Here is a 16,973-nt window from a genome sequence, read left to right on the forward strand (position 1 = left end):
AGGAGTACCTAACTCAGAGAAAGAAAATTAAGCTTATATACATATGTGCATAGCATAATTACACATAATAGACATAAATTGTAAACAACTAATTATCTATTGGAGGTAACAAATAAAAACTATGCACAGGCAGCATGCATTTAATAAAGGAATTCAGTACTAAAACATGTAAAAAGCATTGATGAATTTTGAAAGCACTTATGCTAAGTGAAAGAAACCTCACAAAGGATCCCATACACTGTAGTTACATCTCTGTCAATGACTATAATAATCAAGTTTATAGAGACAGAAGATAGCTAACTGCTTCCAGAGTCATGGGGATGAGAGTTCAGGACGGTGGTGGGCAGCTAAGTTAGTGCAAGATTTCCATTTCTGCTGAGGAAAGTATGCCAGAGTCCGTTATAATTATGTTTACATAATTTGTGAATATTTTAAATCCTTTCCAATTACATTTTAAGGTAATGAAATATGTAGAATATGATCCATATCTCAATCAAGTCCTTACAAATAGTTATAACATTTTTTTTACAGCTAACAGGCACAGTAAAACAGAGGCAAAGCTCAAAGTTCTCCATAAGCTAAACATACTAGCACTTATGAAATATAAATTATGTTTCTTTCTGCTCTATATCATAACGACTTTCAGTGGTCATTTGTCACCGTTACCTCAATAATTAGATGCTCAGATTAAACATTGAAATTCCTGTCTTCTTTGGTTATTGCCTGAGTGCCTGTGCTTCAATACCTCTGAGTATCCTGTGGTATCTGTTGTTATTTTAAAACCTAAGAAAGGATAGAGTACTAACTGGGTAGGCATGAATAAAAGAAACACTTTACTTTAAAAGAAAAAATAAAAGAAATTCTTAATAGGCTTAGTGCAAAAAGCCTTTGTGAAAAGCGGCCTTCTCCGAGGCTGGGCTCAGATCCGCCTCGTTTGTGGCAGAAAGGTTCCATGCGCTATTAGTAAAAGCCTTTACCTTTTAGAGAACCTATCACATTTACCAAATCATATCCTGTTCCCTGAACCTTTTGATTAGTCATGTGTACATTCAGAACTATTTAGTACTTGCTGCTGACTGTTGTACAATGTCATCAAAGGCTTATTATCTCTAACAACCAAAACCACAGTGTACAGGAAGAAGTTCCTGCAATCTACTTTAAAACAAAACAAGAATTACTGATTACATCATTATCTTCATCATTTTTAAAAATTGTAATACATTTTCATATATACAGCAATCTCTCTCTGTCTCTCTTTCTCTCTCTTTTTCTCTCTGCCTCCTTCTTCCTTTCTTCCTACACTACCATCCCCACGTACATGTGTAGAAAATTTATTCCATGATCTGAGTAATGTACTTATAAGTAGGTCTATATAGAATATACCAATTAAAGCATATTTTCATCTTTTTAATACCTTAAACATGTGACCCTAAACACATGCACATTTTCTTCATTCACTAAAAGAATTAAATTGCTCATTTGGAGAAAAGTCTATCTGTATGTGTGTTATCTGACTTTCACAAACAGCTTCTGTGCCCATCATTTTAAGATTATTGAGTTGCTATCACTAAGGACCATAGTCCCAAAAGGAAGGAAAACAAGTGCTTGCAGGGAACTATGACACTTGCTAATCTATTCTGAATCACGCATCTAAATAAATACAGAAAAACTTGGGCAGTTGAGAAAGTAACTCCTTTGCAGATGTGTGAGTAAAAGACAGAAGTACATCCAGCTAAATATTAAAAAGTAATGTTCTAAAGCTAAGTAGGTCAGAAAAATCACTTTGGGTTTCCCAGTGCTTATGAAAATAAAAGGGTGAAAGACTTAATTATTCCAAAGAAAGGCTTTTTATAAATTTCCTTTGTATTAGTTAATTTTATATTTTACAACCAAAATGCTTGATAAGACTGCTTGAGAGGAAAGACTTCTTTTAGCTCAAAGAGCTATGAGGAATCCTACTCCATCAATGGTGAGAAAGGCATGATGGAGAAGCTGAGTTCACCTCAGGGTGGGCCAGGAAACAGAGACAGCAGCACGAAGAGGTCAAGAACAATACATTTCCTAAACATCACCTTCCAATCTGTTTTAACAAGGTACCATCAGCTACGGAGCTAGCTGAATGTCCCATTCAGAACATGGGACACCATATTCAAATAATAGCATCCTTGTATATCTATTTTTAAATGATTTTTTTATGAGGCTGGAAGGAGATTCTTAAGGAATAGTCCTCACTGAAAAATTTGATGCTTCCTCACAAAGCATTGGTTTTAGTTATTTGATTTTTTATAACAAAAATGAGAAAAAAATCCAATAATGAGACAGTATTTCTTCCTTGAATTTCTTTTCACTCTAGGGTTCTTATTGCATGATGATAATGGTAATGATATAATTATGAAGACAGAACTAGATTTCAACAATTATTTCTCCAAAGATATTAAAATTCTTCTTATTAAAATATAGTAATTTTAAAATTACAATGTAAGCAAAAAGTTTCAGCCTTTTCAATTGCTAGATTACATAAATATATCAATAGAGTAAATTCTTAATGACAAATTCTGATATTTGCATAATTCTCCATTGATTGTGAATTGCTTTAGAGGCACCACTATTAATTCTGTAAAAAAATCTCTGGTGAGTGCTGATAGCATGTTGACAAAGATGACTTAGAAATGGACTACACAAATGATGACAAGAAGTGTTGATACCCAGTATCTCACAAGTGAACACTAGGCAATTTTAATCTCTGAGTGTTTATGTCTTCACTGACATGGTGTTCTTCCTAGGTTTGCCAAATGGACAGTTAGAAATAGCAACAGTCTTAGAAAACTATACCCAACATAGATGACAAATGTTTACATACATCAGCTACAAACTTCCAAAACTCGGGCAATTCTCACTTTTCAATAAAAGACCATAGCATCAACAAACGTGGTCAACAGATAGGTGAATGACCAAACAAATCTACAGGGTCAAGTAGGTTCAAGTTTCCTCAAACATCTCTATGAACAAACAACATAATGAGATTGGGTTTCACAATGAAATATTTGGCAAATGTTTGAAGAGAACAGAGGTAGGAAGGGAGTCCACCAACATATGCAGGAGGTGTAGCCCTAGGAATCTTAAAATGAGCCAAAAAATAAAAATAAAAAAGGCAGCAAAATTCAGGGATAAAAAAAGGGAATGGAAGAGAGAGGAAGAATAGATGATAGGTTGGGATAAATGAGGCTCTGGTTCACAAAAATATATAATAGGCAAATGGATGGAGCTAGAGAACATCATACTAAGTGAGGTAACCCAGACTCAAAGGTGAATCATGGTATGCACTCACTAATAAGTGGATATTAACCTAGAAAACTGGAATACCCAAAACATAATCCACACATCAAATGAGGTACAAGAAGAAAGGAGGAGTGGCCCCTTGTTCTGTAAAGACTCAGTGAAACAGTATTCGGCAAAACCAGAACCGGGAAGTGGGAAGGGGTGGGTGGGAGGACAGGGGGAGAGAAGTGCGCTTACGGGACTTTCAGGGAGTGGGGGGCTAGAAAAGAGGAAATCATTTGAAATGTAAATAAAAAATATATCGAATAAAAAAAGAAAAAATATATAATGGTTTAAAGTAAAAAATAAAGTATAAAATACAAAAATAATAATAATTCAAAACAACAAGCTATTTTAAACAATCCTGATAGGTTACATACAGTTGATTAGGACTCCTCCAGGAGTTCTACAGATTCTAGGAATAAGAGAGGTGGCCCACCCTCCGGGTAAGTGACTGTCCCAGCTGTTCTGGCCACAGCACCAGCTGCATTCCACCATCCCCTGTGTCAGGTCAGTGGGAGACCATTAGTACATCACTGCCTGGTGACTTGAATGAATTAATGTAGCCTCCAAAAGGGGCTTACCTTGCAAGCACCAGCACTAAAAGTGATAAATATTCGATTAGTCAATCCTGTTTAATATATCTAACACCCAAACATGGCAATACAAGGACATTGCTAAGAGCAGAAGAATTCCATAGTGTAGGAAGTAGTCAGGTTACCGCTTAACTGTCAGTCTCCCCTCTGGCTAATAGACGGCTAGCTTATTAAGAATGTCATTTTGGTGCATGGCATTTTTGTACACAGACCTATGGGTACTTTCTGTGCCTACACTTTCTGTGCCTACACTTTAGGAAACCTACTGGTTTAAAGATCTGAAAATCATACCCAACATGATGGTGCTGAAGACCACGTAGCAAAGCTTATCAGGTGCCAGCCTCTCTGCTTTCCCTGCACTTTGTTTTGGCTTTCCTCAAACATAAAAAGGTTTCTTATCGATGGAAGAGGAACATGGCAAGTCAAGACCAGGATCTTACACTGTGAGCTCATGTGAAACCCTAGGATCCTGGTCTCCTCACATGCTTAAGTATGAATGATTGTATTTAAGTCTTTGGAAGAGTGATAAGACAATGTAATATAACACTTAACTTCCAATTTTGGTTAGTACATGTTCTTTCTTCAAACAGTAGTGCAATTGTAAAAGGCAAAAAGAAAAATAATTTCTCAATATGGTTTCGTTGTCAATAGATTATCTGGCATCTTATAAAAATCTTTTATAAGATTTATAAAGATTTTAGTCTTTTAGAAAGAAGCTCCCCAGTATACCATTAATCACATACCATGTCCACCAGTAAATGAAGATCTTGTAAAACAGCATACATAGTTATGGGGGACATAACCAGTATTATCAAAGTATAAAAGGTGTGCTTCATAACTGGTGTTACCATGCACTTGAGACTTTCTTTGCATTTCCAACCTTACTTTCCATTCATCTCCATCATCAAATATCTGGGTGTATATTCCCTTAACCACAAGCTTCCTCTGTACTATTCCTTAAAACGTGCTTAAGGAGTCTGAAAGACAGCTCAATGTCCGAAATGCCTCCTGCTCAAGCATGAGGAACTGAGTTTAGGCTCCCCATCTCCACAGAAAGAGCCTAGCCTGCTGGTATATGCATGTAACTCCAGCACCAGAGAACGGTGAGGGTTGAAACAGGAGAACCTGTGAAGCTCACTATCAACCAGATTACCTAAATCCATGAGCATCAGTTCAGTGAAAGACCCTATTTCAATGAATAAAAGCAGAGAGCAACAAGGTTCAACACCTGATGCATACCTCTGGCCTCTATCAATATTTGTGGATGGGTTTACATAGATAATACCTGCATGCACAGACAATTTCACACACATACACACACACACACACAATTTGCTTGAAGGGCAAATATTATCCCAACTTACTACTTCCTAAAATGAGAGGCCAATATATGTTCCATGCTATCAAAACCTCCCATTGATAAAAAGGGTTTTGATGAATCTATTCCTATATGCTTTTATATGCACATAATATTTATAAACATTACATAAATATATATGCTATAAAAGTATTTTTCCTATAGGTAGAAAAAAAACAGGATTTCTTTTTCTTTCATATTCCTTCTCACAACAGGATCTCACTATAAGTCAGGCTGTGCTCATAATTTTCCTACCTCAGTATTAGAAATTCTGATATTATAAGTATATGTCACCACAGCTCAGAAGACATTGAATTATAAATTAAACATTGTATAACCAAATGTACATAAAGTATTTATTTGCATAACTGTTATCTGTGGTAATAACTATATAACGAGTCAACATGATGATGTTCCTTTAGATGGAACTCTCACCATTGTAAATTGTTTTTATGTGTGTTTTCAGGACTCATATCATCCTGGTTCTATAGAGGGGTTGACTCAGGTTATCACTGATCATTCTTACTGGGTTTTCTTCATTTTTTCAACAACACAAAGAAGCATGCTTGTATTTGAAGAATAACTATGAATGTGTCAACCAATGAGAACTCTTTCTGGAATTAAACGTGTAGAAAAATTCTCATCTAAAACTGATCTATAAATTGTTACTATGTAATACAGTAGAGTATGCCAAGATACACAAATAGGATTATTGTGTATCTATGGACAATTCAAGATACCTGGAATATTAAGACATTTTACTAAGTGTAGCTGATAAAAGCAGGGAAACTTGGCATAGCCAGATTGAATTTGTAAGTTTTATGAATGTCCCTGAGTCCCAAATTCATGTGCAATTGTGAGTTCTATTTGAAAATACAACCTCAGAAACCCCTGACTCTTCACAACACTTAGGAAGTCATCTTACTATCATCTTAATGGACAGACTCACCATGCAGTTATATCCAGAGCCTGATACACAGTAAGTGCTCAATAAATGCTTCTCTGCTTATTGGAGACAGGAAGTAGCATATCATCTAGGTCTTCTTCAAATAAAGCTGTGACCCTGTGTCAGAATCAATCAATACATCTAGGTTACAGAGTCTATGCAAACATTTCCTGATGGTAAGGGATTGCTATACCTTTGTGGTCCTGGTTCACTCTTCATAAATCACATCCTCTCACGATAAAAGCTCCTGACAGTGTGAGGAGAAATCACCTCTAATGCTTGGGTTGTCTGAATAATGAATACATCTCCATGTCTGTGTGCATTTCACCTTAGCCAGGGCTCAGACTCAAAGCAGACTTGCTAACGTATCTGCAGTAGGGTTTGGGGAAGCCAGATGTTGTGGAGCAGAACTGTGGTCATTATGCACATGCCAGCTGCTCCACACTCCACCCCAGGCCAAGACCCCCTCAGCAGTACGAGGCCTGCTGAACATATGACTGTGGTTGCACTTTTGTGTGCCCGGTCTTTCAGAGCTTCAACAACTGCATACCAGCTTCATGGGAAAGGGACCAAGTAAACCAAGGAAATTCTCATGAGAGTCCAGAATTGTGTGATGACACTTGGTTCATTTTACCTAAAAGACCTCAGGACAAGTCATAGATAAGCCATTTAATACTTCTGGATAAAGTGTGCCAACATTCCAGATTAGATAGAATGAGCATAAAATACAGAAGTGTGTGAATTTAAAAAGTACAAGTTGACTTGTTCCTGGGACCTGGAGTGAACAGTATTGTCAAGCTGTTTACTAAATTTCTGAGGTGTGTTTGCATGGTGGTGGCAGCAGTGGTTGTATGGGTATTCAGAAGCAGCAAATGGAAGAAACTCTAGGAAAGGGGACTGCTTTATGTGGCGCTGACACTCAACTGATTGCCTGAGCACTGAGCCATCTCCTCTCACCCTAACAGACATTTTTCCAGAGCGAGGAAATACATTAACAACCGCTCATCCTGAAAAAAACTAGAAAGGCATTTCCAACTGCAGATGCTTCTGTTTCCCTTAATTAAAAGAATGTTTACTTAGAATTGCTGAGGAAGTTAGCTAAGCTTGCAACATGGAGTGCTTCATGAGTAGGACACCCAGGTAGGAAGCAGAGTGGCATGGTAACTAACATGTTATACAGGGAGATAGAAGGACAACCACACAGAAAACAAAGGCAGGAGCCATCCGATGCCATATGTTTCTTTGTTAAAAAATTCTTCCTAGGTTTAATTACAGTTTCACATTGTTATTTTATTTACCCTGACATGAATGTAAGCTTGGCTAAAATTAATCATCTCTGGGGATTAACATCTGTTTATATTTAATAACTTTGGGGTTATTTTTCTTGCCTTGGGGTGAAAAAAGATTCTCAGCTCACAGTATATCTTATGCACTTGTCACATGAGTACAGTCACAGAAATGTGCATTTGTACTAAGTATCCTGGTTTGCACATGGCTGCGGTTCAGGCAACATCATGCTTAGAAACAGAAGGCTGTGTAGTAGGAAGAGCCAACCAGTTACAGAGTGATCTGAACCCATGATTTATTAGTCATTATTAGCTACCCAGTTTCTCTTTATTTGATCTGCATTTATTAGTTCTAAATTTTATGCAAGCATGGATTATTCTACTGTAGAAATTACTTTTTCAACCTTTGCCTGTCTTTTACTATGAGATTAGAACGGAATAATTTGAATTGTGATTACCTACAAAAAATCCTACAACTATTATTAAATTTCACACTGCTTTTCAACCTTGAAATGAACATTAATGTGAAACTAATACAAAAAAGTACAAAAATATTTCCATACTCAGGTTAATGTTTAGTCAGGAAAAAGAATAACTTTTATCTCTGACAACAGGTTTCTTCGTCTAAACAAATGTCTAGAATAAGATTAAGAAAGACCTGTTTGGATTTCCCACAGCATCGCCATATTGCAATTTCCTTTTATACAATGACCTTTATGAAAATGTGTACTATACCATCTTTTATGAGCTTTCACGATCACACAACAAAACCACTGACTAAAATGCTACATATCTGGTTTGTTGGATCTTAAATTGCAAAGTTGGACTTGAGCATATAGTTATGAGAATACCAGTGGCTCAGTGATACCTTCAAATCACACAGTATTTTCTACTTGTTAATACAGCAAAGGAGTAGGCAATGCCACTCATGCTGTGTTTGGTTTATATCCTATGCACACATTCCTCACTGTGCATCCTTCATTGTCTTCTATGTCTGTCCCCCCTTCCCCCTGCATTTTAGTTCTTTACTTGGATCCTTTGTTTAAATCATAAATAATGAGAAACATTAAAAACTGTTCCTTGGGTCAGTGTTACCCTGTAGGTACCTATGATTAAGCCTCAGGTGTGTGCCACAGCTCCTCACAGTGACAGGCTTCAGGGCGTTTAGTTTTTGTGAAATTCAAAGAGCAAACAGCATTGAGAAACTCAGATAACCTCCTTTGCCTCACTCTGAGCAGAGGCAGGGAGGAAAACTGCTCATGTAGTTAAGCTTTTGACTTTGAACCAGGAAAGCTGTGAACGCTCATACATTCACAAGAAGAAGAAGCGCTGTCAGAGGGCCTGGACAGCTAAGCATGGGCATGCTCCACACAGGGCAATAGTTAAGTCAATGGGCTGGCCAGAAAAGCCAGCTTCACAAAGGCAGGAATATTCTCCAGGGTTTTCTGGAATATTGCCCAAACTTTTCTTGATTGTCCCAACTTTCATGTCTAATGCTAAGTAGCTGTCATTACAACTTTCCAGTGGACTCAGTCAGAAAATGTCAGGGCTCATTACAGAAGCAGAACAAACTACAATGCATTTGTTCGATGAAGGCTGAGAGAAAATGAAGGACGCCCTTCAGCCTCTCTTCAGGTGCTTCATAATTTTCTGATATCATACAAACATGTAGTAAGGACCGAGTATATGAAAACCAACTCACTAAAACTTTTAAGAGACTACAAAAGCATGAAAATTTAAAAGTTATAATTTAGCCCAGTAAATTGACTACCTTAAATCCACAGTTACAAGTTTACATTTGTATGTCTATGGCTATTAACTTGCAAGACCATCTGCATACTTAGCATTTATTAGCTTCACTGTAAATACGCATCCAGACATTGAAAGGGAAGATTAAAGATGATGATTTTTTTCTTTTCTGTGTCATTTTCCTTGACCAATTTTCTTTCTTTGTTAAAGTTTCTGGAGGAACAATATGTCAAGATAAGATTGTTTTAGAACTTCAAAGTACTTCACTGGAAAAAAGATGAGGAAGATTTTTAAACAATGACAGAGTTGGTTTTTTAAAAAATATATCCTAGGAAAGTAACACTGCCAAAAGTGAACACAGCTCTGCTTGTTTCTCCACTCATCTTTAGAAATCATCATAATGGTATTTTTCCAGTCGTTGTTAGCAATAGACATAATAGTATTTTATTTATTTATTTATTTATTTATTTATTTATTTATTTATTTATTTCCTATATGAAAAGCCCATCAACACATTCTGCCTCTGGGTTCTTTGCCAACATACCATAGCCCAAAAGCCATCTACCTTAAACATAAAAGGAGAGGTGTTGTTCTAGTCAACTAAAAGAAATTATTTTTTTACTGCCTGGCATCTAATGCTAAATCTGCCTAAATCCTGCCAAATACATTAAAACAACATCTGTAAAACAGATTTTCATTAAATTGATCAGTTTAAAGGTAAGCAGCTCATGAGAAGATGCTCTTATGTTAGCCCTTAACCTTTAACCTTTACCCTCCTTAAACGGAGTAAAGGCGCATACATAGTTCTTTTAGGCGATGCTCCTTCAGCCTGACTGCACAATGAGTAGAGTGTTTTATTCAAGCTGAACTGACATGTTGCCACATTTAGAGCATTATGAATCAATATGTTGTCAATAACGAGCAAGGCTGTTTCCTTGCAGCTCTGTCTCACAAATGCAGCCTACCACTTTCCTCTAGTGTCTAAATAATTCCCAATGCAAAACGCTGCAAATTAAATTCTTAATAAAAATAAATTTTATAGAGAAGATTATTGTCTTGTCATTAACTATGAGACTATTTTAAGTCTAATTTTAATATTTAAGCCACAAGATAAACTATGATTTTTTTTCAGGCTTGAGTCAATTTGTTAGGTTCTCATCTGAAAGCAATTAATGTTACTTATGAACCAGTTTTCTTTTACTGAGACAAGCTGGCCAAGCTAGTCTCGTCATCCGTGTGTTTGAAATACTCAGTGTCTGAATCAAGTAGATTCTGAACTGAGTTTGGAAATACCACGTTTAATATACTACCCAGTTTGAGTTTTTCTATTTTAGAACTATATAAAAATAGATAAACTTTCAAATAACAGGTCTCAAGTTTCAGTACTCAAGTAATTTTGAATTTAGTGTAACTTTTCCACAGAAACTTTTTCTGCTGACCATATTAAAGCATTGTATTAGATATACTTGGCTAATTAAGGAATAAACAATCAAAGAGCACATTATATGTTTTATAGGATCTTTAAGATAGGTATTCATTTTCTGCTTGTGAGATCTAATGTGTTTTGGCATTACAGCCTTCTTTAAAATCAAGTATTTATCATAATGGGTCTTTATCAATATGAAGTCATTGTCCCACTGTACTCTAAGGGAACTTCAAGACGAACCCTAGAACTTTGTAAATGGCCCTGTAAGAGTAAGGTGGCCAACACATGCTTATAGAAAGAATTGCATGAGTTTACACATACGCAAACACACACACACAAACACACACACCTGTACACACATGAAGAATTGTCAGACAGTCTGATTAATTAACCCATTCTAAGAAAATAGACAACATTCTCTCCCTTTCACTAAGTTTCTGCTTGAGAGTAATAAAATTGAAAATTTGTACATTTATATATCTTATGCACAACATGTTAATTTAAAGTATTAGAGGAACAGCATGAATATAACCATAGTTCATGAATATTCTATATAGCTCCCAGGGTCTAAATCTATTATTTATACAAATTTAATGTTTGGTTTTTTTTTTCTCCTAGGTGTTCTAAAACTTTTAATAGGTCAGATATGAAGAGGAAAAAAAAGTAGGCAATTGAACAGTTGTCAACCGTTGCTGTAAAACCCATGAATTATAATACAATTAATCCTTTATATTATGTTTTCAATAGCACTGAGGTAGAAGTAGTCCATCTTACATTAGGGCCTGCACTCCCCACAGGCACAGCAGCCCAAATCTAATGATTTCATTATCAATCCATGCAGTGCCAATATAGCAGGAACAAGGTTACAAATTCTCACACTGAAACTGTAGGTTTTGTGCATAGTACATCTATCTAAAATTTTAACAGGAAAAACTGAAGTGCATAGCACCAGACCAATCCAACTAAATAATTCCTGAGCCTAACTCAAATGGCCACATCTGCTTTTGTAGTTGTGCTTGCAATTTTAAATAGGATTAGAAAAGTTATAGGTACTATAATTGTTGGTTGACTTCTGATAGTATAGTTATCACTGATTTCTAGTATAAATCAATAGATAACACTTGCAAAATGGATTTTGTAATCATATTTAGAGCTTGTTACAATGACTAATGGTTTGCAATATTTTCTGAATTTTAATATCCTCTAGACAAAAGAAGTTTTTAAATAAGTAACCAAGTTATTCATCATAGAAATGAATGTGCTATACTTGTACAGGAACCAAGAGCATCAACACAATTCAGCGAACTAACTACAATAAATAAATTCATCAGTCATTAGTGTTATTAGAAAATATCAAGACAAGTTGTGCAACACATGCTGGTCATTACTTTCAAGTTTGAATAATGTCTGCATAGTTTTTCTCAGTAAAGATAAAAGAGCACTTGTCATCTTAAGAGCATATTTATGTAGGCTACACCCTTTAGGGAGGAGAGAAAACATTACTAGTTGGGAAAATAATCATGCAAAAGAACAACAAAGTTTTCTTGAAGACACTTCCAACTGATGCTAAGCAAGAGTGTGTTTATTCTATGTCTCCAAAGTACACATGCACAAATGTCCTGTCTGGGTCATTCTTGTTTATTACCAAACAAATGATACATTTACTGTTTGTGTCCTATGTTCCCTGAACCCATTAACACTTAGCGGTATTCTGTTGTTGTTTTGTAAAAACACTAAATAAAACATAACCTTAAAGTACCATTTTCCTAATGACAATATCAAGTAGACATTTTTTGTTGTAGGAAACCAGTGAAGCAATTTATGCCTCTGAGAGAGGTGGGAAAAAGCAAGGAGCAAGTCGGTCGTTCTTACTGGTGTGCATTTCATACATCTTTAGGAACGGCAATAGAAACTGCGCACCTTGATCCCTGCACCTGCCCTCTCCTCTACGGTCTGTGCTCCAAACTCTGAGATGGTTAATGCCCTTGTCTACTCTGTGCCAATGAAAATGGATGGCACAACTTACCTTGTAGAGCTTCAGGGCCGTCTCGTGCCTGTGATTGGTAGTATGCAGACGTAATTTATCCACACTGTTGGTGTAATAGTCACAGGCGTTACACTTTAGGTGAACGGGGTTGCCAATGGCAATACACTTTAGCCTCCACTCATTGCTTTTGCCCCCTTCTTTGATGTGGGCCACCAGCTGGTGCTTCTGCATATGCTTATCAGTCTTGCAGTGGAGCTGGAAGTTGGCTTTGAGCTGTGTGTTGTAGTTGCAGAGCTTGCACTGGTAGATATCTCCAATTACAGCTCTCCATTCCTCTTCAGGGAGCGAGCGCTCGCTGTTCACATGCACACTTAGAGCCTCCAGGCTGTCAGAGGTGAATTTGTTGCAAACAGCACACTGGAATAGCTTCAGCGCCGGATCACTGATACAAGGCGACAGCTCTCCTGCAGTAAGGAGGGACAGGTCATCACCCATTAGCTGACCGCTGGCAAGCCGGATTTCAGGCGGCAGCTCATTATTTACTACAGGGGAAAAATTAAAAGGAAAAATAGACTAGAAAACACAGCACACATGAAAGAATGTAAAAAAAGCAAAGTCTTGACAAGGAATGTGCTTTCTTTAGAACTTAAACTATAAAAAGCTGTAATAGGATTGGATCAGGGTCAATTTCAATCATCCCTTTCAACTTCTAAATTCCCTCATCAGATAGCTTTAATTACTCCTACTGGGCATGATATCATCCTGAAATTTGTATTTTCCAGTACAAGAAAGTTGATCAATACCGTAACAGAACAGTCACATGTCTATGATTTAAGAGCCTAGACAGACTTACATAAACACTAATTGTTATTCGCCAATTTGTCTTAAAGCTTGATGGGATTTGCCTGATTTTGCACTTGTTGCCTATAATATACTTCCAAATACCTGGCTGAAGTGCAGGGATTATTCTAAGATTAATTATGAGCAATTATAGTCATTCAATTATTTTTCAAAAATATTTAACTAAAATCATGATGGTTTGTGTTTGATGTCTTGGAAAATAATCATTCAAAGTAAACCTGCAGATTCTGTCAAATTTATGGCTAATGATGGTAAACAAGTTATGTAAATTAGCATTTTTTAATGGACCTATCAAATGTGGACAAAAATTGCTAGCTTCTTATATCCTGTCTAATTTCTCAACTTTTTATTCTCTGGATTTAATTTAGCTTTAAAGTAATGTGCATTTTTGCAGTTTTCCTATGCAGTTTAAGAGAAAGCCCTTTCTAGCAAACACTCTCCAGTTTGTCAGTGCTTCCTTACAAGAGATCAAGTTAAAATATATTCAAAACAGATAATAGTGCGGAACAGGAAGTACTAACCAAGTCCTGGTGCCAGAGCTGCTGCTGTGGCTGAGTCGAGTTGGAAGGGGTTAATCAGGAGCTGAGGATCTGCAGGATTTTCCAGCTTCATCCCGGTCAGGCTGATGTTCTGAGCCAGGTAGTACTGGTAGAGCTCAGCCTCAGCCGGGGCAAGGCCCAGGTGCAGATTGTGCTGGATCTGTTTCATGTTCTGCTGCAGAAGCATCATATTGTGCATGTGTTTCTCGCTGGTCATGTGAATCCGGAGGTTCCTCGCCACGTTGGTTTCATAGTCACAAACCTCACACCGCCAGGTGGGTTTCTGTTTGGGTTTGGATGGAGAAGGTGTTCCACAGCCACTGAGGCTAGTGTTGGGAGCTGGGGCAGAGTGGCCAAACACTTGCTCACCATTGCCATTTTGAAGATTCTGAACATTGTTCAGGTGCTTGTCAGACTGCATATGAATACTGAGATTGCCTTTGGTAGTGGTAGAGTAGTTACAAACCTCACAACGGAACGGTTTATAGCCACAAGTGTAACTCTCTCCCCGGGCAAGCCTGGGATGAGGCTGGCCAGTCTTACAATAAACACAAGAGCCACCTGGCTCTGGGTGTTTCTCCTTCATATGGGCCTCCAGAGTCTGCTGATATTTGTAGTGCCAGTTACATTTGGGACATTTCAGGGTTTTACATGAGTTCCTTGAGTGCATCATAGTCATGTGACCACCAAGAGACCTTGAAGACCCCAAAACCGTGTCACATTTTGGACACTCAATGCCATTCCCTGGGGAGCCATCTCCTCCCGGACCTGGTGTGCCAGGTGTGCTTGGGGTGAAGCCATGCTGGTGGGTTGTTGAACTGTCGTCATCTCCCCGGGTCGTTTCACTGGGATGAGCTGCTGTGGTGCCATCTCTACTGACACTTCCATCTGCAAAGTCTTTGCCACCAATGCCGTAGCTGTTAGTAACATTGCCACTGCTTCGTCCAGCGGTGGCAGCCTGTTTTTTCTTCTCTGTGTCATCAGAAATAGTCCCCAAGGAAGACGAGGTACCTTTTTCAATAAATTTTAGCACACTGGATGATAAAGGAGAAATGCTTTGGTTTAAGAGAGGGAAGTCTTTATTACCAATACTATTGGTGAGTTCACCTAACACTTCCTCGTCATCGAGTTCATTGGAATATGCATCCTCTTCATCGTCATCTCCTGGTTCAGTGGGTTCACTTTTGACAGGGCACTCCCCATTTGGGTGTAAGACTGCACTTTCTTTTGGCCTTTCACAGTTGTTCTCTTGGTCTTTGCTCTCTGACATCTTGCTAGACTCAGATGATGAGTGGCTGAGGGAGACAGAGGTAATTGGGGTGTTCACTACTAAACTAGACAGCCCCCCCAGGTTCACTTCAGCCTTTGGCATTTGGGTGATCCCCAGCGGCTGTTCTGCTGAGCTGGAAGGGCTTGCACTTCCCTTCAAGAAGGCAAAGCCAGCCGGCAAAGAGTCACCGTTTTCAACATGAAAAGCGCTCCATAAACCACGGAAGGTTGGATCAGGTCCTATGAGGTTTGTAGTAGAAAAATTGGGATAAACAGAAGTGGATTTTTTTGGTTCCAGAAAGCTTATAAGAGGTTCTTTGTCTTTGCCAATCCCCTGTATTATGGCGGAGATGCATTTATTACTGAGGAGCCTCTGCTCCTCATCATTGAGAGTCATCCGATGATCATGCACAGCATGGGTTACAAACGACCTGATATAACCAAAAGACAATTTGCACAAGAAACACATTAAAACAGGTTTCCTCTTCCCATCACTAACACAACCATCGAATTTGGACAAGTCCACATTGTTAGGGACATCTTTGGACACACAGGAGTTTTTGGCTGAGCCATCACTGGTTAGATAGTCTTTCTCTCTCTTGTGTCGGAGATCATAGACACGGAAACTGTGCAACACAGGACCAACTCCTGCTAATGCTGAGGTATTTGGGAAAGCCGGATCGGCTGTAAATGGTTTCCCGAGGGATGAAGCAATATGAAAAGTGTTGATGATCTGTGGGTAGAATGACACAGGGGCCGAAGCAGACTGGTCACCCTTCTCTCCAGCAGATGCCAGAGAGTCCAGAAACATTGCTGTTGAAAAGAGTTTGCTGCTTGCACCAGTCTGTGCATTCTGCCCACTTTCTTTGGAGTCCTCAATTATATACGCTGATCCATCAGGCTGGTAAACTATCTCCCCTGTTAAGTTTTCCACATCACTGTCCTCTAACTCGCTGGTCTCACTCTCATCATCCTTCAGCACAGGAAGGCGGGCATTAGGGCAGTGGTGTTCCATATATTTCTGTAAACTGGGAAAGGAAGTGGCACATTCGTTGCAGGGTATCTCCTTTGCTGAGGTGACCTGAGTGGCAGCTGCATTCTCAATGCTGAAACCCAGCAAGACTTCACTTTTTCGCTCATCTGTTTTCAGGTTGTCATGTGAAGAGCTGTTTTCCCTGTCAGGCTCTATCCCTGCAACTTTCTCTGGCACCTCATTATCAAGTTGTGTAGTTCCACATAGCTTTGATGTGCTCTGCCCATTTTCCTGCCTAGAGATAGGAGGAGAGTCACAGGTTTCCATGGCAATTGCTACATGGGGATCTCATTTCATCCAGCCTGTCAGGGACCTGGATAAAAAATAAGGTGAGAGAAGCCATTTTTATTAAATAATGACACAGCTCACTAATAGTCCATCACTAATTCACAGCTGCTGTAAACTTGACTATCTAAAAAGTTGAGGGGAAAAACTTAAAACCATCACACCTATCCATTACAGGCAGACTTTGTATAAATGTAACAAACTAATGTAGATAGCTATCACAGGCATTCTTACATAAATTGCTTAGGTGTTTTTGAAACCACTCTGAGCATTCACATGAAACATAAATTTGTCGCAGAAATCCTGGTTTTTTTTTTTCAT

The 16,973-nt window shown here is 38.1% G+C and overlaps 1 protein-coding gene across 2 annotated transcripts in view; it reads right to left on the bottom strand.

The window, feature by feature from the left end:
• Zfhx4 (zinc finger homeobox 4) overlaps positions 1-16,674 on the bottom strand; it is a 162,879-nt gene extending 146,205 nt beyond the window's left edge. The window contains exons 1-2 of one of the 2 annotated variants that reach the window (XM_052180903.1): positions 14,048-16,674; positions 12,705-13,129 (exon numbers count right to left, since the gene is read on the bottom strand). In XM_052180903.1, the coding sequence (XP_052036863.1) occupies positions 12,705-13,129; positions 14,048-16,634 (3,012 nt within the window). In that variant the 5' untranslated portion in view covers positions 16,635-16,674. Of the gene's footprint in view, positions 1-12,704; positions 13,208-14,047 lie in introns of both variants that reach the window. The other variant, XM_052180902.1, reaches the window with a different exon arrangement.
• Between the last annotated feature and the right edge of the window lie 299 nt (positions 16,675-16,973).

This window comes from Apodemus sylvaticus, chromosome 4 (genome assembly GCF_947179515.1).
Source record: "Apodemus sylvaticus chromosome 4, mApoSyl1.1, whole genome shotgun sequence".
Classification (NCBI taxonomy): Eukaryota; Metazoa; Chordata; class Mammalia; order Rodentia; family Muridae; genus Apodemus; species Apodemus sylvaticus.